The sequence below is a fragment of the Thunnus maccoyii genome, chromosome 23, assembly GCF_910596095.1.
Source record: "Thunnus maccoyii chromosome 23, fThuMac1.1, whole genome shotgun sequence".
NCBI lineage: Eukaryota > Metazoa > Chordata > Actinopteri > Scombriformes > Scombridae > Thunnus > Thunnus maccoyii.
Window position 1 is genome coordinate 14,745,231 of NC_056555.1, and position 23,814 is coordinate 14,769,044.

A 23,814-nucleotide genomic window follows, 5' to 3' on the forward strand; every position below is an offset into this window, starting at 1 on the left:
TGGATATAAAGATATCAAAGGGTGACACACAGAACACATCTATGTGACTAATTACCATTAAGCCAGACTCATTTAGCTTTACTGCAGATGAAATTTATTGATAAAGAAGTGCACTTTTCATTACATAATATCCAAAAATTCAAAGAAAATAGTTTGTTGACTTCTTTTTTTTTGTAAAATAAAAAGCATTGTCTTTTGCCACATTTTATTTGTAATAATTTTTATGTATTTTACAAACGAAAAGGCGAAAAATAAACAAAGAAAGCATAGGATCCATGTGGGATGTGCATTTCTTGGTCTACTGTTATGTCCACATTGTCCCTAGAGTCATCCAGTCATCCATCATTATTTGCTGTGAAGGTCATTCATTTGTCCCATTTTGTGGGAAAGGTCTCCTTATTCCTCAGAGAAGATATAGAGTTACTCCATCCATTGTTTTAGTCTTAGAGTTCCCATTTTATACCACTTTTTTGCACACAACCATTAGAATTCCTCAGAGATGCAAGTTGCTTCTTGATGCAGCTTCCTCTGTTGCCAATCTATGATACAATATCTCTAGAGAGCTTTCTCAAGTTGAAAATCCAAGGGGAAAAAAGGTATGCCTCTTTTGCCAGTTTTGGGTCGTCCCAGCAAGCAGACTTAAACACACTGATAACAATGTTTGTATTAGTTGTTCCATCCTTTCCACATGGACCAGTTTTCCCAGTAAATCTTTCCTTGCAGGATGCGGATTGCTTTGACAGACTACAGCTCTCTGGAGGAGGTGCTCAGAGCCATCAGAGACCTTCGCTATGAAGGTGGATCCAAGAGGATCGGCGATGCCCTTCAGTTTCTGGTCGATCCCGTTTTCAGCCCTGTCATCAGTCGAGACCATGCCCCAAAGGTACAATGCTTTTAAAAGTGAGATGTTAAGACAACGCCAGGGTTTCTGCTTGTATCTGCAATATTGTGATTGTTTGGCATCCAGCAAGTGTCTAGCATAGATAAGGTAGCAAAGTAGAGAAAAAGCAACACAGTATCCTTGAAACAATCCCACAATTCCTGTAGGTAATATCAAACAAAAGCAAACAAAGTCATCTAAAGATCCTTAAACTTCTTCCATGCACATCTTAAACAGCAAGGCTTCAATCTTACTAAATGTATGTCAAAGTGTGGATACAAAAGCAACAGGGAAATTATTTTTGGATTACAACTGCAAAGACTAAAAACATATGTTCTTCCCCTGTGTGGAATGAAATAACTTAGTAAGGAGTCTGTATTTGTACTCCAAAGAACATTGCAGAAAATACAAACAAAACAAGCTGGTCTACCTTTTTCACACCTCTGGGAATCTGGTTAGATGGTCCTGTTACAATGCTCAGAAAACAAATTGAGAATATGTCTGATAGAAAGTTACAACTGGCAACATACTTTGTTTTGTCTTTTGCTTGGAGAAGAAGAGAGGGAAAAGGTAGAGGCAATTTTGATTCAACATGATCATAGCTGTCGATAAGGTTCAACTAAACAGCAATGCCAGATACACCGCAAAAAGCACAATTGATGGTCTTCCATGGATTCTCAGTGAAGGAGATTGAGCTGCTTTCTGACCGGGTCCTAAAACATTATGAATTAAATATGTATTGGTCTTAGCCTTTGACCCAATCTCACATGAAATAGTCAGCAACCTAACTAAACTTGTTGCAGAAGTGCCTTGTCAAATATTGAAATGCACTTTCCCTCCAAGTACTCTCCCTTTCTATCAGCTACATTTCCCTGACAGTGTTATGCTGTGGTGTAGACTCAGTATAACACAGCTGGTTAGCATTCCAATCAGCTCTCTATCTCTGAGAGTGCGTGCGAATCATCTTGCACCAGCACACTTGATGCGGGAAGGCAGAGAATTGAGGATTAGGCTGATATATTGAATTTGTACTGTCAGAGCACATGCAAAAAGAAGCTACATTCTCATATTGATGCTTTCCAACCCTCTCTTCATTGACTGAGAGATGAACTTTGAATGAACTGAGTAAATTTTCCTTAATGGGCAAATTATCAGTCTCAGTTGCAAGCCAGCATCCTTGAATTCCACTTTGTCTTTGGGTTTGATTTATTTAATTATGCGTTCAATTATGAGCTAAACCATGTCAAAAGTCCATGGGGGCTTTTATGAGCATAATACTGTTTGCAAAAGATACTCTTTCTACCCGGAAAAACATGTTTTCTGGAGGGTACATTTGAACTTCTAGTAGAAGTACATTTGGTAAAAATCAACACGCACAATACAGGTCAAACGTTGATTCAGAGCCACTAAAACTAACACTAAAACCATATACTCACATGAATTATTATCCAAACTATTAGATTTATGTTTTATGTGAATTATTGCCGCAATCTGTCATGTAATTGTAGCAGCATGGTCTTAATATGATTACCGATTGACTTTGATCTTTTATAATACATGCGGATTCTGTATTTATCTAATAAATCTAAATTAAATCTAATAAATGTATCTAATCTAAGTGTGTGAATGAGATATTGTTATATTACATTAAAGATCTTTACATATGTGATTTTCTGTCTCATGAATCTGTTACTCATTAATTACTCATTACAGATTGCTGTTTTGATCACAAACGGACGTTCAGACGACCAGGTTGATGCCGCAGCCAGAGCTGTAGCTGACAATGGGATTTCTCTCTTTGCAGTAGGTGAGTGGGGAGCACGGTATTGTGAATTCCTTCAACATCCCCACTGCAGCGGCCTCTCAGATTTTATCCGAGCTCTGCCGGCTTATCTGCAGTGTTTGCAGTTAGAAATTCATGTCCTGTACATTTGAATTCATTTGATTCAGTGCAGGCATTTGTGAGTATGTGTGAGATTCTTGTTTCAATGTGTCTGAGTGCATTCAAACAAGTGTATATGAAGTGTATGTAGGTGCAAGCAAAACAACATCTACTAAATATGTATGTTAAAATAAGTAAGTGCTTAATTCAGCTCCTATACTGTCTATGTAAAAGTGTACTTTCTGATACTGTGTGTTGCATCAGCAGAGCTAGTTTAGCGTACACCTTTCTCCCTGCCCATGAATACACACTGCTGTATACCCACAAGTTTACTTACACAACACACATACATTACCTTCCCTTCTCTCTCTTTTTCTTCTACACACATGCATAAGCACACACAACTTACTCCCCTCGCTGGGAGCGGGGCAATAATTACTGCTCATTAGCCGATGGTGTACTAATCGCAGCCATTTTTCATTAGGCGATTCAGTGTCCCCCATCTGCACCTCTGACACCAAGGCCTGCTCCTCTCATTCATCACTTCTGCAGAAAAGCTCCACATGCATCTTGTGTACTAGTGTGAAAGCAATAAGCCTGTAGAGTCTGTGTAGCATGGATAACACATATGTAAGGCGATGTGCATCTACATGCATGTTCTGTACATACAAAGTACCAGTATGAAAACACATGCACATCTATCTTGTCCAGGTGTGAAATCCAATAAACTGTAACTGTGAATTATCTCTCTAAGGACTTGCAACACGGTCATCTGTGCCTCTTAAAATGTTTTTTATTCAGTTAAATCCACCACATTTTGGTAACCAGTACCTCAGACTGCAGCCCGACAAATGTAATGCCATAACTTGAGATATGCGCCAGAAATCATTTGATTAAGCCTGTGTATATATTTTAAATAAATCACTCAAAATGCCACAGCTCCCCCTAGTGGTGTCTGTGAGAACATCTGTGGAGAAAATCCATAGAAATTATGATAACCATAGGAATGACACTGCAAGTAGTAGTGGACTAAACATGCAGAGTCCTGTTTCTGTATCTGCTGTGTTCCACTGTTTTTCTATCCTGTGGCCAGGTGTTAGGGGAGCTGACGAATCAGAGCTGAGGAGGATTGTGTCAGAGCCATATGAGGAGCATCTACTGATGGGCACTGACTTCACTCTCCTGGAAACCATCCTCCCCAAAGTGTCTCGCAGGCTTTGTTTTACTGCCTCTGAACCACCACGTCCTGTGAAAACTTTCCAGCCTGGTGAGTGAATACACATATAAAAGTAAAGTCTTTCATAACAAACTCAGATTTCTCTCAGATGCTTCCCTCCTGCTGACTGCTGTTTGCATTTTTATATTGATGAATTGTATTTTACCCTAAAGCACGAAAAGTATCATAAAAAAGAATGAGTGTTTTTCTCTTATTTCAACCTGCCCTGCAGCTTTCTCAATAAAATGGATTTATCTTTCAAATTATACATCGAGACCAACTTGTATTACTTTGAGTTTCTCTCCTCTCCTGAGTTCTTGATCCTCTACTCATCTGCATCTCCCTTCTTTTTCTTTCATATCATTTTTCTTTCTTTCTCATCTCTCTTTCTGTACTTTCCACTACCACATCTAGTTGAAAAGCGTGTAGTGGGTCCCAGAGACCTGCAGGTCAGTGAGTTGGCCCACAGTTCCCTCAGACTGACATGGAGCCAGGCCACAGGTGATGTCACCGGATATCGACTCCTGGCCACCCCTCTCAGCTCCAAAGGACAGCAGAGACCCCTACAGCAGAGACAGGTGAGGAATGCATCCATGTGCATGATGGTAGTTGTGCTGATGCAGAGTTGGACTGTAAGAGCATTGTTGGTATAATCAGATTGCAGGTAATCAGATGGTTTATTAGTGTAACTGCTACTAATCATTTCATCACATCACCAGTAACTACAATATAGACTAAAAGCAATCTGTCAGATCTTTCGAAATAAAAACATATTGCTCAGTTCAAGCTCTGAAAAGATCAGATGTCCCCTGAAACTGCTCTCTTTTATATATACAGTGGGGAAAATCAACGCATCAACTACATGCTAATCTACAAAAACAGTTCTGTGCATTAAATTGGAATGGCACAGGAAGTATTGAACATGCAGTAAGAAAAAGCACTGAATCAGGTGAATCCACTAATAAGTTCTCTTACCTGTGTTAATTAGAATCAGCTGGCTTAGTGCATGTGGCTATTAGTATTTCCATTCTAAAAGGGTTAGCCATCTGTGAATGCATCATTTGCTACCAAGCTGTCAGGTAGAGGCAAAGAGCTCTCCCAAAACCTTTGCGACAAGAGTGTTGAGCTACATAGGAATGGCACAGGTTACCAACTGATTTCTCAACTCCTGAATATTCCCATAAGTACCACTTGGGCCGTTATCTGCAAGCGGAAGCAGCATCACTCCACTATCAACCGGCCATGCTCAGTAGCTCTTCGCAAGATTTCTGACTGGGCAGTAAGAAAGTTTGTCAGAAGATTAGCCCAATATTCAAGGATCATTCAAAAGAGCTACACAAAGACCTGGAGGAAGCAGGTACAATTGTCACAGAGAAAACAATAGGCAATGCTCTCCATCACCACGGTCTCCATACACGATCACCCCGTAAGACTTCATTACTGAAGAAAAGATATGTTGAAGCTTGTTTGAAGTTTGCTACACGACATTTGGAGAAGAATGTGGTGTGGTCAGATGTGACACAAATTGAAATGTTTGTCAATAACACTACATGCCATGTTTGGAGTAGAAATGATTCTACATTATGGCATGGGGCTGTTTCCCTTCTCATGGTCCAAATTGTTCAAGGGAAAATGACAATGCCAACAGGACAACAATCTGAAACATACTGCAAAGGAGACTGTCAACTGGTTCCAGAGAAAGAAAATAAAGGTGTTGGAATGGGCCAGTCAATCACCGGACTTGAACCCTATAGAACATTTATGGAAGGAACTGAAGACAAAGAATCACCAGCGGCCCCCCAGAATCTTCAACATTTGAAGACTGGCTCCTTAGAAGGATGGGTCAAAATCCCCCCTGGACATTATGAGAGATTAGTTTCTTTGAACAGGAAGCGTCTTGAAGCTGTCATTGCAAACAAAGGCTTCTCCACCAAGTATTTCAGATAGCGTGTTCAATACTTTTTTCCTGTGTCATTCTGATTTAATGCACATAACTTTTTTATTGATTGGAATGTTATGATTTTTTTTAGCTGTATTGCCTTATTGAGGTAATACCAATATCTGGTCTTAATTGCATGTGAATAGCTGCACTGGAAATATGTTTCCTGAAAAAAATGTTGACGTGTTGAATACTTATTTCCAAAATACACAGATGGGTGACAAAATTAAACCAAAGTAAAGTGTCTTAGTAAGGTGTTGGGCCACCGCATGCCGTCAGAACAGCTTCAGTGTGCCCTGACATTGATTCCACAAGTCTCTGGAACACCATCCTTTTCAAAAGATATTCCCTCATTTGGTGTTTTGAAGATGGTGGTGAGAGTGCTGTCTAAGAGCGCCGCCGTTCCAAAATCTCCCATAGGTGTTCAATTGGGTTGAGATCTGGTGACTGCGAAGGCCGTAGCATATGATTCACATCATTTTCATACTAACCATTCAGTAACCCCACGTGTCCTGTGAATTGGGGCATTGTCATCCTGGAAGAGACCACTCCCATCAGGATAGAAATGTTTCATCATAGGATAAAGGTGATCACTCAGAACAACTTTGTATTGATTTGCAGTGACCCTTCCCTCTAAGGGGACAAGTGGACCCAAACCATGCCAGCAAAATGTCCCCCACAGCTAACAGAGCCACCTTTTTTTTGTAGCAGTTTTTTCCTTTAATTTGTCACCCGTCTATATATAAATGCTGGGGCATTTTATACCTTTATTATAGGGACAGTAGAGATATGAGGAAATTAAGGGAGGGAAAGATGGGGGGTGACATGCAACAAAGGTCGAACCACAGATGTTATGTTTATGTGGCATGTGTCACACAAAATTCAATTACCAGATGCTCCTCATTCAAGTTTTTTTTTAATCAGTCAGCAATGCTTTTAAGTTGTGCAATTTGTCAGCCAAAGACTTATACAGGGAGAGGATTTGTTATTGCTGTGTTTTTGTAACAATAAGTGCCAGTTCTCAAATTATTTCTGAAATGATTTCCAAATTTTCAAGCATGATGGGAAATGTTGCGCAGTGGGCTGAGGGGTAATGAGTGGGAATTATTATTGATGTGGAACTTCAAGGGCTGACAGAACAGCATCTATGAATCCCTCTGTAACAGGGACATGCTTCCATCCATTGTAATGAAGATTACCTGCTCCAAAATGTCCACTGCATCCTTCAGTTTTTCAGGGATGTCAGGATCATTCTCAGGACTACTTGTGACCTTGGTGATCCTAAGTACATAAGCTTCCAGTTCTGTCATCTCTGCCAAGAACTTAGACTCAATACTGCAGATCACAAGGCCTGAGTTTGTGATTCCGTCTGTGTAACTCTCCAAAGACTGCGACAATATTGATGCCAATTTCTCAAACAATCTACGTGCTTCTGTGTTTGTGCTTGTGTATATTTGTTTTTTTAATAAAACAGCAATCTTATTCGTACCCTTGACAGACACAGAGAATTAGGTTAAAAGGAATTATTTAGGTTCTGCGTTATGTTAGAAGGCACAACATGCCACTTAATTTAAATATAATGGAGAAGAGGGTTTGGATCAGGAGTATAAACAAACAATAAAGATTCTGGTAAATCACTGAGGTAGAGACTTACATTTTTATATTTACTCAAGCACACTTCAGTTCTGCTTTCTGCTTTGACATCATCACTATCTTGATCAATTATCTTTCTCTCTCGCTCAGTCTGTCTCACACAAACCCACACGCTCTGCCCCTCTTTTTTGTTGTTGATATCATCTGTGTATATAACAGATTGATCTGAAGGCAGATGTGAGCACAGCAGTGGTGACAGAGCTGAGTCCTAAAACAGACTATTCCCTCACTGTCTATGCCATCTACCCAAGCCTCATAGGAGACTCTGCGACAATCACCGTCAAGACAAGTGGGTGCCACACATCACTGCACATGCACCTATGTAAAATGATATATGAATAATTATATAAAATACACACATGCCTTCCATTTGCTTATGTAAATTGACATTGCATCTCATGTATACAGATGCATGCATCTATGTTTGATTTCACTGTACCGCCCTCCCCTGAGCAACAAATCTCTGTCTTTTAGCCCCTCTGCCCCAGGTGTCAAACTTCCGTGTTATTGAGGAGGGTCTGTTCTCTCTGCGTCTGGGCTGGACCCCTCCTCTAGGGAAGCTCAATGGATTCAAGATCTTCATCCCAAGATGTAAGCTGACATACCACTTGACAGCTGAGCTAAAGCCACAGTTCATTTCTAACCAGTATAAAAATGATTCCAATGATTTAAAACTACAATTTTCAATCAGTTAAACATGTTCTAATGTGTTTCCTCAAAATAGATGTGCACAGTATGATTTTGTTGAATGAAAGCCATAACCAGTCTGGAGTTGGTTTTCATGTGCTTGATATTTAAGGCAGCCTGCATCACAGGGATAAATTGTTTGAAAGGAAAACTTTGTCGTGTATTGATTATGTTGGATTTATGAATGTTCTGCAGCCAACCGACCAGGATTTACTTATGAGCAGCTGCTTCCTGGAGACACTTCTTCTCATGTGATTGACAGCCTGGAGGAGGATAAGAAGTACACCATCAGTATTTATGCTGTTTACCCCCAGGGACCAAGCGAGCCGGTTTCAATAACGGGCAAGACATGTAAGTGTATTGGCTTCAGTTAAAACATAATGGCTCTTCATTTACATAGACAAATTAGAAGAAATTCAAAGACTGAAGATGATTCCTTAAACTCAAGTTCTCATGTTTACTATATTTAACACTGTAACATGGAATAGAGTATGAAACAAGATATAACAGGAGGGTGGAAGGGGGGCGGGGGTAAATGCCAAAGTGTAGTACTATAATATATCCACAGGAGGGTGATGTTGTTCTAGAAAAAATACCAGTCATCATCAGGTCTAATATATGGAAGCCTATAGAGGACTATATTAAAATGGTAATGTAAAACTTGAAAATGAAAATGTAATTCCACAACAGCATTATAATTTTCCACATATGTATTTGTTATTTGAGTGAAAATGAAAATGCAATAATCCAATTTGGAATTACATTTTCATTTTCAAGTTTACATTATCATTTTAATATAGTCTTCATAGGCTTCCATACTATCATGTAGAGGTGGCCTCTCATTTGTCTATTTTTTGTGGTATTCTATGGAAATATATTTAGCGGCTGTATTTAGATTATTGTGTTTCGTATGCTTCATTCAATTACTTTAAATAACATTTTTTTCTTTAAAAAATCAGGCTAAATAACATTGCTTTCCATCATTTTGTGAATCACTAAATAAAAATGAAATATTGAATTTTTGTGTGTAAATTTGTGGATATGTGTGTGTTTGTGTGGATATGTGTGTGTTTAACAGTAAAGCTGGTACCAGTTCAGCAGTTCCCGGTCCAGAACGCCACCACAGACACTGTCCAGGCAAGGTGGTCATCAGTTAAGGGTGCTACGGGATACCGTTTGACATGGGCATCTTCAGGTACTATGGTTGATTGTTTTTGACCTCGGGAATGTAGCGAAGAGGAAACCAACTTAAACTGCCTTGATTTGTCAAATAGAGCTCTAAGGTTTAATGTTAAGACATTCAAACATTTATTTCCTCCTCTTTTTCTTTAAGATGGCCACATAGAAAACATAAACCTCGGGGACAACTTTAATTTCTACATGATCCAGGGCCTCCACCCAGGCTCTGAGTACACCGTCACCATCAACCCCATCTTTGGAGACATCGAGGGGCCTATCACAACAACCAAAGTCAAGACATGTAACTAGAGTGCTTGCAAGAGAGTACAAAAATACAGTTATTATAGCATTAAAGACACAGGTAAAACTAGATTTGAAGATAACTCGCTGCTGTCTCTGTCTTCCTCTCTCTCCCTCTGTGTGTCAGTGGAGAGCAGCGCAGTACAGACTCTGAAGGTATCTGCTGTGAGCACCAACACTGCTGTCATCTCATGGAACAGTGTCCCGGGGGCCACAGGATACAGACTGGCCTGGGGACCCACGCCAGGTGATTTCACTTTCTCAACCTTTCATAACTCATGTTCTCCAATTCTTCTAGTGATACATCTTTTAATTCATGCACACTCATGCTATATTGCATTTCTAGATAGTTGTAAGATACAGCATACAGGCCCATGATATCCTTCTATATCAAATGTAGGAAGAAAGATGAAAGAACATTTGCTTTTGTATGCATGTGTATGCCTGCATGTTTTTTTCTGGTTCTGTTGTCTAGCTCTTTTTCTCCCAGTGACATACTCACTCTGGCAAGAGCATTGAAATACCACTGCTTATACTTTGGACACGTCCACACTGCCAGTCTGCCAGGAAGATGTGTCAGGTGGCACGGGGAGTCACTTTGATGAAATACAAATATTAGAATAAAACAAGACTGATGGGTTTTTTTTTGCTGAAGAGCAGCCTCTGATGCTGAGCCAAAGTTGACAGTTATAGCAGTTGACAGTGAGGAATTGAAAGAAAAAAACTGTGACTGTACTGTTAATGTTAATATTATTTTCAGAGTTTGTTGGTCGAGACCGTCCCAGGCAGTTGGCTTTGAATGGCAGCACCACAGAGTACCAGATGAAGAATGTAGCCCATGATACTGAGTACGTCCTGACTCTCTATGTGCTGTTTGGATCAGTGGTTGGGCCTGGTATCTCTGCTACCTTCCGAACTTGTGAGTACCAGTGTTCAGTATGTCTTTTACCCATCAATAACACAGTGGTTTAGGAGTGAAGACAGTGGACTTTCCACAAATTGCAGATTGTGGAATAGTCTGCTGAAATATGCTGTTTATCTTTCTGTATTGTCATTGTATGATGCCAAGTCAAATATAATGATGCACTTGGTGAGGTTGTAGTATTTCACACCTTTGTGGTGTCTGTGTTTGATTGACAAGTCCTGTGCTTTGGTCTTCCCATTTTAACCACCATCCCTGTCCTTGTCACTTGTACTATGTGTCAACGAGCTTGAGTCAGCAGCGCTGCAAGTCGAAGACTTCACAACAAAGGGATTTCATTTTTACTTGACATATTTTTTTTGCTTCTGTGGCACAAAACTTAAATAGTATAACATTGTGTGTCCCTATTGAAAATGCCAATATGATAAAATGGGAAAACATATTGAAGAACAATTTAATTACTGCCACAAAGGCAACTTCCATAAAAGCTAGTTGCTAGTTGAGCAGCTCTCTGGCCAAGGTGTTAATAACTAAATGAGTGGAGAGTAAAACATTACAGAGACTAGGTTAGAGTATTATTACAGTGAAGGAAATAGTCAGTCAACCACAGTACTCATGTAGTTGCATACTTACATGTATTGTACAATATGTGTTTATATCCAGTTTATAACTTTCTTGTCATTTGCTCTAAATCTTTCTCTCTGTTTCATACTACAGTGTAAATAACATTAACAATATATTTACAAGAACACATACAGCCTGTTGATATTCCCTCTTCCTCTATCTCAGCTCCGTTGGGCTATGTGTCCAACTTCAAGGTGACATCCTACACCAGTACTTCCATAGATGTGGAGTGGAGTCCCATCGTTGGAGCAACTGAGTACAAACTCTCCTGGAACACAGGTGATCTATTTAACTTTGTATTCTTCTGATTTAGCCCTCCTTTAGTTATGGATTGAGATCTATTTGGGGAATATTTTTTCTTAAATCCCTAATTAAAAGAGAATCATTGCATAGCTTTATAGAAATAATATTATGTCTGTGTACAGGTTAGACAAAAAAGCTAGTTAGCTAGCTGTATATTGTATCTTATTGTGTGTACCTGCATGCTTGCAGATGATAGCAGCCCCCAGTCCCGTTACCTGGACCGCAGTGTTCTCTTCCATCGTATCAGAGGCCTGAACCCACAGTCAACCTACAGAATCACCATCTGTGCAGTATACGGAAACTCAGAGGGACCAGAAATCTCTTTATCTCAGCTCACAGGTACTGAATGGAATTGAGGTCTCAATTTTCTTTCTCTTATTTTAACTGATCATGATTCATCTTTAGATCTAAATAGCTCTGTGCAGCTGTGCGCCCATTGTAATTAAATGGGTTGGGACAGTGGAGTTCCTAATCCCGTGCCATGGCACCCTCATGGTGTCTTTGTTTGACTGACATGTCATGTACTTTGGTCTTCCCATTTTAACCACAGCTCTTGCCGTTGTCACTTGCATTATGTGTCACTGAGTTCAAGTCAGCAGGGTTGCTATCATTTTATCAGTGTCACTGTCAAAGCTACACAAAGCTCCAAGTGCCAAGTTTATTACACTGCCAAATAATAGGTTGTTTGAATAAAGCCGCTCCAGTTCATGCAGCTCATTTGCCCCACATTATTTTTCAGTTTTTATGCATTCTAATTTGAATTGACTCTATTTCATGATGAGGAATTAAACCAGAATTCAAAATGTGTCATCTGACTTGGTTGTATGGTGTTATTTCTCAGCTACTGTCTCAGACTCTGAACCAATCCAGGCAGTGAGTGAGGTGAAGGTTGTGGACATTGGAGTCAACTCCTTCACCCTGTCCTGGAGGAAAACACCAGGGGCATCTGGGTACAAAATCTCCTGGATCCCCTTCCTGGGTGAGATCACATAAACAGTCACCAACTGCTTATTGTTAAATATATTTTCTCTGCCCTCAGTGCAGTTTCATTCACAGCTGTGGGAGTATACTTCATAAATGGACAAATGCAACCATATAACTGTTAATTCAAGTGTTGCTAAGCAGTGACTTTATTTATCTTCACTTCAGCAAACACATTTCTGAGCAATAGACTAATATTTAATTTTGTTGACTACAATTATTAAACATTTATTGGATATTAGCATAATTTTTCAATTACAACAATTGTTTTTTCTATTTGCATAATGGGTAATTCATCTTTGCTCTTTAAAAGTCAGATTTAAAAATCACTGTTTGGGCTCTTGTGGCTCATTATAGGTTTAACCACAAATGAGCACACAACACTATTGTTTCTCACTCTCATTATCTCTGCATGCTGTGTTTTATTCTTCCCTGTTCTAGGGGGTGATGAGAAGTCCCACGTGGTACCTGCTGCTTCCACCACCTTTACCATTAAGAATCTGCGTGAGAGCTCAGCTTACAAGGTCCAGGTGTCCTCCATGGTGGGCAACAGAGAAGGAAGCCCTGCCCTGGTCACTGCACGCACCTGTGAGTCCTGCCTGCCCTTAACAGTGAGGAACAGTATGAAACGTGTTCTCAACCAGAGGCTTCAGGGAGGAGTTTATGCATTATATGTGGCACAAATTAATAGTGTAAATGTGTCCATAGTGTTTCAAATCATAGAGATCACCCTTTTTTTCAAGTGATGCAAGTTTGCCACTTAAAATATGTCACTCGTCAAAGTTCAGCAACCTGTTAACTAGTATTTACTCATGTAATGGACATGAACACCAATCTCAGAGACCCTGATACTCTGCTAAAATTTCCAAGAACAGACAGATCCAGAGATTCTGCAACTCAGGGAAAGGCATGCCAAAGAAAACTTCACAGTTTAGTTTTAGTGTTGTATGAACATTTTTCTCCAATGATATCTTTTGATATCTTTTTATATTTTCAGACTGGTATTTTTTTCATGTTTGTGTCCATTATCTGATCCACTAGATCAGGCCAATACTGACCCTATTAAGCCAGTCAAGTATATCAACCAATCGATGTTCTTTGTCATTGTCATCAAATTCAGTATTTCTCACATTTATTAAGGCAGTTTTCAGAATCATAACAATACCAGGCCTCATGTTACCTTATATAAATATAATCCCAATTTCATTTGGAAAAAACATACAGCGCTGGTACTGAATTGTGAGTTGAGGTATCTGAATCCGTATTGAGCAAGAAAAATTGGATCGGTGCATCTCTAGTCTCCATGTTTCTCTATAAACATAAATTAAGCCTGATTCTTTTTTCATTCTTCATCTTTCTTATTTTCTGTTTCAGTGGATCTTCCCAAAGTGAATGGCTTTGCTGCTCTGAACACTACAGACAGCAGCACTGTTCTGAACTGGACTCGAGTGGCAGGTGTCTCTGGATACCGTCTTTCCTGGAGGCACATCTCAGGTCAGTGGTGAACCACCACAAAGTTTCACCCTTAATTCAGCATCATGGTAACAGTCATGCAATTTTCAGTTGACAAACTAGCCTTTAGAGTTTAATTCCTGTTCTGTGCAAATATTATTGCATTGCATATTGAGCCCTATCATAACACTGTTATGTTAAAAGGTTGCATTAGTCATAAAATATATTTATTTTTAATACATTTCAAGTATGATAATCATTTGTTTCAGGGTAGAGGTGGATGCGTTTAGCATGACACGTTATTGCAATGTGTATTGAGTCTCAGCATAAGCACCCTTTTGTTGAAAGGGAAAAGATTAAGGAGAACATTCACACAACTAATATTCATGTTTTATTAAACATGCAGAGTTTTTACAAGCTCACGTTGTCTTTGGCAGGTAATGGTTGTAATTGTAGTCAAAGTCTGATATAAGTGAGTTATAGTGCTTTGTTGGATAGACTGTGTCCACTTGGACACGTTCATTGACATAACATGCTCATTTGATTAATTTATCGTTCTAAATCATTTGAAATAATTCCTCTGCAACTTCTTTGTGTCTGTTTCCAGTGTTGGAGACTAAAACAGAGACTCTGGGCCCTGGTTTCACCTCCTATAAGATCAATGATCTTCTCTATGGAAGAACATATATTTTCACCATCAAGCCTTTGTATGGAGAAGTGGAGGGACCTATAAGCACCGTGTACCAGAGAATATGTAAGACAATTTGCAAATCATTGATCAGCTCTCAGAAACATGAATATCAATATGCCTATTGATTGTACAGAATATACTGTATGTACACTATTATACCTATATCTTTACACTCATATTCTCTTAATAAACATATCTGAGTCTAATACTATTAATATATATTTAATAATATAATACAAAAATGATTGATTGTATTGTGTTGAATCCTCTACTTTGCTTTATTCTTAGTATAGGGTGAATCCACACTGAATCACACAGTGCCACTGAACCTATTTTTGTGGGTTTAAACTTTAAAGCAGACCCCCACAAGGGGTCGCAAGATAAATCTGTGCATAAAAAAAGCATAAAAAACATATTTTTGCTACATAAAGTGATGATTATTTTTTCAGACTTTTCTCTAATGTTTGCTTTTTCCTTGTGAATTACTGGAAATGTTACTTCTTCAGGACCTCTGGACAGAGTTTAATTTTAAGGGGTGAGTCAAAAAGTTAGGGAACCACTGCTTCAGAGCAGCAATCCAAACTCCAATGATTATTGTCACAGCAGGTCAAAATACTACTATGACATCACTGAGTGGGCTGCGGCCAAAAGTGCAACACGCTTCAAAGTTTAAACCCACAGGGAGCAAAGCAGCAGCAGTTTTCTTCTCTGTGTGATTCAGTGTGCATTTACACATTAGTGTTCTCTTTTTTCTTTTCTGCACCCCATTAGTTGCCTCAGCAATCACACAGTTTCCCTCCAGTGACATTTTGTGTTTGATTTAATTTTTTTATAAGTGATGTAATGGCTCTGTGCTTCTCAGTGGGACAGGATCCTCCAGTGGTAACAGTCCAGTCTGTGCCAGCCACAGTGGCCCCCCATTCCCCTCATATCACGACTGCTTCACAGACTGTCTCTGTCACCAATGCTACCATCGTTCACGCAGCCACCAGGACCACCCGGCACCCCATTGCTGTGCCCCCGATCAAAACCATAACCGCTAAGAAGCCTTCAGGTCAGCCAAGTGTCACTAAAGCTAAAGCAGGAGCAGTCACCTCCCTCCGATTAACCACATTTGACACAGAGACAACAGCTCAACCAAGACCAGGTATCATACAGAGATGACCTGCTGGCTCATAATTGAGGTTTTATGATCTACAATGTGTGTTTTAAATCAGAAAATAAAGTCTGGGTGTATTTTTTTACATGATCTTGCAGAGCATTGTTTTATTTTTCACATTGAATGTTGCATTTGTGTGTTTAAGGTTTATATTTTTTGTGTTTTGTCAGTGTGTGGTAAGACCAAAGCAGACATAGTGTTCTTAGTGGATGAGTCCTCGAGCATTGGCGCTAACAACTTTATCAAGATGAAGGACTTTATATTCCGGGTGGCCACCTACTTCCCTTACATTGGTCCTCAGGACACACAGGTTAGTCTCACAGCAAAAACTTTCTTTGTATTATCCAGTTTGATATTGTGTTGATGTTATGGCTTGAGGTGGATATCTTTTTGGCTGTTAGTTTGATTAGGATGGTAGGACAATTAAATAATAGCTGCCTGCAAGGTAGCAAAACTGCTGCACTGAGTCTCTTGTGAAGGCCAGGACCATTAGCAGGAAAATAATGTGCAATTCTTTCACCAAGTGGGCAGAATTGGACTCCAACATTGGCAGAAAGGACAAATAAGGCACAATGCCACATGGCTTGTAGTTGGCTGAGTAAAGTGTGGCAGCCAAGGAAGAGACAACATCCCATAAACATGCAAAAACTAAAATGTACATTTCCCATCATCCACAGTCTGAGAAGGACGAATTTGAATGAAATTTGTTATATAATTATGGCTTAAAGTTTCATTGCACTCATGCAATTATTTCCATCAGAAAAGTTAAGATAATAACATGACGCATTTGTTTCCATCAATCTTCTCTCAGATTGCCGTAGTTCATTACAGTGATGAGCCTCGAATTGAATTCCGCCTGAGTGACTACAAAGACAGAAACTCCATGCTCAGGGCTCTCAGAGGGCTACGCTATGGAGGGGGCAACACCAAAACAGGTTGGTGACACTCACACTGACACAAATGTGCACACTGTTTTCCCTCTCTTTGCCACCTTTGATAAGATGCCAGATAAATCCTAGTTTATGGTCATGCTGCCGTATAGATGTATTAATACTGACTGTTGATGTAGCTAGTTTCATGTGAAATGTGAAAAAAAACGTACAAATAGCACAAATAGTACAATTTTTTTCAATAAATGTCATAGAAATTTACTGATATCAGCAATTACAAGAATAGACTACAGAAGAAGGGACGAGTTGAAATTGTTTGAAGTTTGAAGCCAACACTTCACAAGACTTTTCAGTCATCATTTTATATATACTATAAATATAATAGTACTTTTAGTCTAAAAGCATTTAGCAGAATAAAACTCTCCCAAAAGTTAAACTATTTGTTCTTAATGCTTTTTTGTACCCTCAGGAAAAGGCATCAGCTATGTTCTCCAGGAACTGTTTCAGGAGTCTCTGGGGATGAGGCAAGATGTGGCCCATGTTCTGGTTCTGATTACAGATGGCAGGGCGCAGGATAATGTGCTGCCACCCTCCAGAATTGCTCGTGCTCTGGGTCAGTCAAAGTTATTGTTGTTTATTTGTGTATAAATCTGAGCAATAGGTTATATTTCTTCTTTAATTACTCCAAATACCTGGAAGTTGACTCTGGATTGTCTGGTTTGAATCAGGTGTCAGTGTCCTGGCAGTTGGAGTTGCTAATGCAGACATCGAGGAGCTGAATAAAATAGCAGCTCCCACCAGCTACAAGAATATCTTCTACTCACCGACCTTTGATGAGTTTCCCTCCATAGAGAGAGAATTTATCAACAGTATCTGTAGTGAGGAACTCCTCTCAGAATTCAAGATACATGATGAGGTAAGAATAGAAACTTTTGAGATATTTTTATAGTTTAAGCAGAATTTTTAAGAAACTTGAAAAAAACAACATCTTCTGTCCACACATGCAATTTAAGATGGCCTTTACAACTGGCATAATAATGTTTTAGGTGATTGCACTGTTACAGGATAGCTCTCAGACTCATTAAAGCTGCTCAGGTAGAGTAAATGCATCCAGAACACATATAGGAGAGGTCATCCAAACCACCTGTGGAGCTGGTTAGGCTTGCAAAGTGACCACATGTTACATAAATGTAAAGGCAATAGCTTTTTTTAATCAACACACAAAGACAGGAGGAAACACTTTCGCCGTCTTGACTTAATAATGACAGAGCAGTGGAGGGTGTGACTGCAGCTCAGATGAAAGCAGGTGCATTACACAGATATTTCTGGCACTGTAGTCCACATTAAGTCTGTCGTCCAAGATGTCTTTGACCAGTCGGTAATGCATTCCATCTTCCTCATTTTTATTTTCAGGTTGCTCAGCTGGACACCCCGACTGAAGACCCAGAGGAGCTGCTTAAGCCTCAGGGTCCCTGCTCATCCCAGTGTGTGAAGGTTGGTACTTCACACAAACATAATTATCCTCCTCCTCCTCCTCCTCCTCCTCCTCTCCCTGTCACTGTCGTCATCATTGTTGCCTTCATCTCTGTCAGTAGCATATCATCAGTCATGTGTATGAGGGTACATATTATATACTGTTCATTAAAAGTACTCATGAATATTGTTATTGCTTTTTATTGTCAGATGTGAATTGAAAAGCAATTTGAATGATTTTTACCAGTTTAAACTTCACTGATAGATGCTGACATTTATCTGAACTTCTCACATTACGGTTGGTTTGATTAATGAGTTCTTCTCTTTGTTAACCATCAACTATTAATCATATTAATTGTTTGTTTTTCCAGGGTCAGAAAGGAGAAAAGGTCAGTTAATTGAGACATGTTAAAGATTAAACCGATTTAGAAATGTATGTAAAAACAGTGTTATATATGTTTGAATAATCTCACTCTTTCTTTCAGGGAGATGGTTTTGGTCTTGGAGGTCTGGTATGTTTTATCAAGTTTTCTTTTTTTTTAACAATATAGTACCTGTTACTCAAAAAGCTGACACTTATTTTGGATGTATGGATATTTCCATACATCCCCCACCTCTTGTTTCTACATTAACGTGATCTCATGGCTATTCACTTACGTTCATTAACTTTATTATTAATTCAACTTTTCAATATAACAAGTGGTATTTGTTGTCTATGTAGAGATTTAGGCAAAGCCCTGGACAGTTTGATCCTTTCACTTCTTCCAAAGGAGAGAAGGGAGAGAGGGTAAGAAGCAGTATACAAACACAAACTCATGATAGATTACACATTACTACTGCCTTCATTGTCATCATCGCCATTGTCATTGATAATAATTTGTGGTCAATAATAGCTCGCCTGTATGCTGTCAGTTTGTCTATATCTGTTTTACATGTTATTTGCTTTAAGTTGACATGCAACCCAACTATCGACATGGACGACACAATGTCATACTAGCAAAAATATAAAAGAGCTGCAGCATCTACGTTAAAATAAATCTCTATACTATGTTTGGTATTGACAGATTTACAGGTTAAGAGATGTTTGGGGATATACACATTATGCTGGATGTGGAAACGTCGTGCATCTGTTTTTTTAGTATATATGATTCAGGGAGCAGATGTGCATTGTTGGCTGTTTATGCACAGATTAATGACAATAAGAGGCCTGTTCATTGTTATGAATCCCTTGAATCAGTTACGGTAAACTCAAAATTTCTGCCCTCATAGCTCCAGTGTATCAAATTATCGCCGTAATTACTTTTTCATTTTTATTGTATCCAGTCTCATAACCTCACATTGATTGTGTGAGTGAGTGACTGTGGCTTTGCTTGTGTATGCCTATTATTTTATTTTCCAGCACAGACCATAATGATTTAATTTAACAGGGGCCTTCGGGAACAGATGGTGTTCCTGGGTTGCCTGGACGACCGGGGAGAACTGGACCCCCAGGTTCTGCTGGCCAGCGGGTAACTAAATTCAGAAAAAACAAGACCTCACACTGACATGGTTTAAGTTTATTTCATTTAGGTCTGATTCTGAAAATAATATTTGTTGTTTCTTTCAGGGCCCTCCAGGCGTCCCAGGTGATATGGTAAGATAAAATATGACTAATACATTTATAAAAGAAAATCTTTTTAGAGCAAAATGTTGGCAAAAACTTTTGAATTGTTGTTAATGTTAATGTTTTTTATATGAATTAATCTAATAAAAACTGTTTTTGTCCCTTAATGGCAGGGTCTCCCTGGACTCACTGGTCCAAAGGGCCAGAGAGGAGAGAGAGTAAGTCTAAACTGTGGATTTAATTTAAACTAATTGATGTCTGGACCAGTTAGCGACTCTGCTTTTCTGTGTGGATTTATCTGCTTTCATGGAAAGGACCGAAGTGCTACAACAATACAGGATAGGAATACTGTGTTGTACATCCACTGTAATGCCTTTTTATATTTCTACACAGGGAGAGCCTGGATATGTTATAGCAGGCACAGATGCAAATTTTGTCCCCGGACGAAAAGGAGAACCGGGGTCTTCAGTGAGTCCTTGACTAAGTTTAGGATTTTTTTCTGGTAACAGTTTTGGGCAAATCAAATATATTTATTTACTGAATGTTGCAGGGTCCCCAGGGACCTGCTGGTGTACCAGGGGTCAATGGAGCTCCAGGCCTGCCTGGCCAGCCCGGTCCACCAGGATCAGCAGGAATATCTGTCAAGGTAACATGGATCTGATTTAAAAATCCATAATAACCCAAAAAGCAGCATACTGTACAACCTGTGAACAACTTAATAGCAAAGTGACATCTCACCATGTATATAATGTGTGATGTTTAAAGTAATGCAGTCATTTCTTGACTTTAGCCCCATATCATTATGCAATGTATTACATCAGATCGTGTCAAACTAACCTACAGTATTTAGTATGAAGTGTCACAAAATGTTTAAACATGTTTGATAGTGAAAAACATAGACCAACAAGTTGTTTTTGCTGTTTGTACTTTTTAGGGAGATCCTGGTGAGCCAGGAGAAAAAGTAAGTAAGAAGGTTGTTTTGTATCCCTTCATTAGTCTTTAGACAGTTGCCTACATTTTAAGAAATTGTATTGACTAGCATGTTAGTGGACCTAACATGTCTTATAATTATACTAAGCATAAATATTGTGTAATAAATTTTGTCTTGTATGTAAAGCTTATATTACATTACATTACATTGCTTCATTTTCATAATACTTTTAATATTTTTGAAAGGGTTTACGTGGGAAGCAGGGCTTGAAAGGAGACAAAGGAGAGTCTGGAAGAGATGTAAGTGCATAGTTGATAAAATTACTAGAAGTGGCAAAAGACATTACGTAACAGAAAACTTATTCAGAGTTGCCATCTAAAGAAATAATTTGCATTAAGTGTTTTTCTCTGTGTTTCTCATGCACAAACTCTGAAATACACACCCAAATACACACTAGGGCATTGCAGGTTTGCCTGGTCCCATCGGCATTGATGGGGTGCCAGGATTACCAGGTCAGAAAGGAGACAAGGTAAAAGTGTCCATTATTCATCAAGAAATCACAACAGTCCGCTGAGTATATGTGAGAATGAGGCTGACTGACAGGTCTGATAAATAAACACTTTTGCAGGGTGAAGAAGGAATTGGCATACAAGGTATTCAAGGGCCCCGTGGAGAGTTGGGAGAGAAGGTACATCTCAATGAACATACAATAGAAATCATCCACTGATAGCATATTATATTAATTATTATGATAATCTTATAATTTTACTTCATTTAGAATACAAAGTTAATATATAAACCAATACTTGCTCCCAGTAAAACAAGACTTAAGGCTGGGATGTCATCAAAAGACCTTTTCAAGAGACATTTCGGAAGGAATTCCACTGACAATCAATGAGAGGCTAAATTTGAGCTAATTGAGCACTGAACTTTGATATCACAATCAAACAATGGCACAACTGTAATAAGAAATGTACAATAAACTGCCTGGACTGCAGTTACAGTGTTCACAAGGTAGTTGTCTATTCAATGTCAGTGTTCACAGCATCACACAGTGGTTTCTGTCGACTAAGCTGTCCATTATAATGACAATAACAAGCTAATTGTGTTATTGGACAGACTTTAAAGTGTAATATGATTGTTCTGAATGCATTAACGTGAAATAACTTTTGATTTGCAGGGAAATATGGGTTTAACGGGACCAGTTGGCCCAAAGGTACCCAACATTAAAAATAAATTTGGACATTAAGTAGTCTGTTTACTGAATGTGACATGATTTTGTTTCAGTCAGAAAGCTTTTTATTGATTGATATTGTTATGCGATTTATCTTTGAAGGGTGAGCGTGGAGAACAGGGCATCCAAGGAGTCATCGGACCTCGGGTGTGCACCTCATCATTATCTCCAGTTCAATAGCTAGCAATGAGTTCCTGCATATTTTACCCTCAAACACATATAAATTAATTCCAGTTTAGTGTAACGAGATGGAACCAAACCTATCTAACTAGGGGTGAATAATGTTTAAGAATCAGTGATGAAAGGATTCAGAGCTGGTGATTTATTTTTACCTGCAGGGAAAGAAGGGATTCAAAGGGGAACAAGGGGACAAGGTGAGTTCATCCTACACACACATCTCCACTCGCTCTTCATTAGGCTGAAAATACTCACTTAATAATTAATGTGATAAAGTGAAATAATGATTTTAATGCAGCCGAAAGTCAAGCTAGTAGATATTGGAATAACACTGTGATAATACCTGAATAAGATTTTGTGTATGTGAGAGCATGTGTATTCGTGCAGTTTTCAGTGCCAAATTAACAAATGCATTTTTTAAATTTTTTGAGGGAAAACAAGGAGAGATGGGACCTATAGGACCACAAGGATCCACAGTGAGTGAGAATTGCATTTGATAGAAAATGACCTAAATTGACAATACATAGACAGACTTTTTAGCCACATTTTGAAGCCAATCAAGCCTCCATTGACTCACCTGAGCGCATTTAAATCTACTTCATAATTTCTTTTTGATTACAAAGAAAGCCTTAGGCAGAAGCAGTATATTTACTGGAGATCCACAGTGAATTGGGCTGGAAAAGCCAGCAATACACTATTAGATAACTACTTTCTAATGTCTCCTAACAGACTTTTAGATTGATAAACGAACAAATAAGGAAGCCATTTTGTTCTAGGCTCTCACGATTAGATTCTGTTAGAGATGGTTGTGATATCACTTGATTATGAGCCAAGTTGACATACCTCAGTGGGTATCTTTTACAAATGGCTCATTTTCTCCCACATCACTGATTTTTAATTTGAGGCAGCACAATCCTTTGGAAGAGATTATCACAAAAAATGCTGTCATGAGGACCATCTTCCTGTCTTTTGTAATACGGTTTTCATTTGTCAATTCAAAAAGTTTAGCTTTCAAGATAAGCAGCTAATAAAGTTTTGGTTAACTGAACAGAATGATGGCTAATGTTTTAGGGTATTTTATAGTTTATGATAAGTGAAGGTAAATTGAAAACAGTGTAGATATATGTTTTGATTTATCTGTTGTACAGGACAGTGCAGTAAATGATGTAACTGCTGCTGGCAGAGAGGCTCAGAATTCAGGAATAATAGATAATCACTATCAGTTATAGCATAAATAGCAATACAGAAATTAAAATATTTTACATTTACCTTTATTATTCCAGGGAGTGATGGGACCAGTGGGGTTAAAGGGAGATGAGGGTCCGAGAGGAGCCCCTGGAGATCCTGCCAAGGGTGTAAGAAAACTGATTCACTCATTTTAAACTGTGTAAATAGATTCTCTGAATACTCAGAACTCAGTCTTCCTTTTCCCATTACAACAGATTATTGGCCCAACTGGAAAAAAGGGTGCCAGGGTAAGTACCCAAAGACAGCTTTTTGTAACTTTTATTTATACAGGAAAAAGTTTTTTCCATTGCAGCATTCACCACTGTGTAGGAGCACTGTGATCCACATTAATATTTATGTACGCACTGAGCTGTGTAGCACATTCACAGTCTTGCAGATTGTAGTTTTTGT

General features: G+C 38.8%; 1 protein-coding gene across 4 annotated transcripts in view; it reads left to right on the forward strand.

The window, feature by feature from the left end:
• The window catches only part of col7a1l (collagen type VII alpha 1-like), a 65,187-nt gene that overhangs the window by 9,085 nt on the left and 32,288 nt on the right, over window positions 1-23,814 (forward strand). For all 4 annotated transcript variants that reach the window (XM_042402764.1, XM_042402765.1, XM_042402767.1 and 1 more), the window contains exons 4-44: window positions 724-883; window positions 2,594-2,687; window positions 3,856-4,029; window positions 4,393-4,556; window positions 7,730-7,859; window positions 8,045-8,161; window positions 8,453-8,608; window positions 9,336-9,452; window positions 9,591-9,737; window positions 9,864-9,983; window positions 10,497-10,655; window positions 11,448-11,561; window positions 11,775-11,924; window positions 12,427-12,564; window positions 13,008-13,154; window positions 13,941-14,060; window positions 14,626-14,772; window positions 15,572-15,856; window positions 16,039-16,178; window positions 16,680-16,803; window positions 17,228-17,371; window positions 17,487-17,674; window positions 18,172-18,252; window positions 18,603-18,620; window positions 18,717-18,743; window positions 18,953-19,018; window positions 19,659-19,739; window positions 19,838-19,864; window positions 20,008-20,052; window positions 20,228-20,302; window positions 20,385-20,480; window positions 20,769-20,795; window positions 21,011-21,064; window positions 21,223-21,294; window positions 21,394-21,453; window positions 21,946-21,981; window positions 22,102-22,146; window positions 22,338-22,373; window positions 22,608-22,652; window positions 23,460-23,531; window positions 23,619-23,651. In XM_042402764.1, the coding sequence (XP_042258698.1) occupies window positions 724-883; window positions 2,594-2,687; window positions 3,856-4,029; window positions 4,393-4,556; window positions 7,730-7,859; window positions 8,045-8,161; window positions 8,453-8,608; window positions 9,336-9,452; window positions 9,591-9,737; window positions 9,864-9,983; window positions 10,497-10,655; window positions 11,448-11,561; window positions 11,775-11,924; window positions 12,427-12,564; window positions 13,008-13,154; window positions 13,941-14,060; window positions 14,626-14,772; window positions 15,572-15,856; window positions 16,039-16,178; window positions 16,680-16,803; window positions 17,228-17,371; window positions 17,487-17,674; window positions 18,172-18,252; window positions 18,603-18,620; window positions 18,717-18,743; window positions 18,953-19,018; window positions 19,659-19,739; window positions 19,838-19,864; window positions 20,008-20,052; window positions 20,228-20,302; window positions 20,385-20,480; window positions 20,769-20,795; window positions 21,011-21,064; window positions 21,223-21,294; window positions 21,394-21,453; window positions 21,946-21,981; window positions 22,102-22,146; window positions 22,338-22,373; window positions 22,608-22,652; window positions 23,460-23,531; window positions 23,619-23,651 (4,231 nt within the window). The remainder of the gene's footprint in view (window positions 1-723; window positions 884-2,593; window positions 2,688-3,855; window positions 4,030-4,392; window positions 4,557-7,729; window positions 7,860-8,044; window positions 8,162-8,452; window positions 8,609-9,335; window positions 9,453-9,590; window positions 9,738-9,863; window positions 9,984-10,496; window positions 10,656-11,447; window positions 11,562-11,774; window positions 11,925-12,426; window positions 12,565-13,007; window positions 13,155-13,940; window positions 14,061-14,625; window positions 14,773-15,571; window positions 15,857-16,038; window positions 16,179-16,679; window positions 16,804-17,227; window positions 17,372-17,486; window positions 17,675-18,171; window positions 18,253-18,602; window positions 18,621-18,716; window positions 18,744-18,952; window positions 19,019-19,658; window positions 19,740-19,837; window positions 19,865-20,007; window positions 20,053-20,227; window positions 20,303-20,384; window positions 20,481-20,768; window positions 20,796-21,010; window positions 21,065-21,222; window positions 21,295-21,393; window positions 21,454-21,945; window positions 21,982-22,101; window positions 22,147-22,337; window positions 22,374-22,607; window positions 22,653-23,459; window positions 23,532-23,618; window positions 23,652-23,814) is intronic.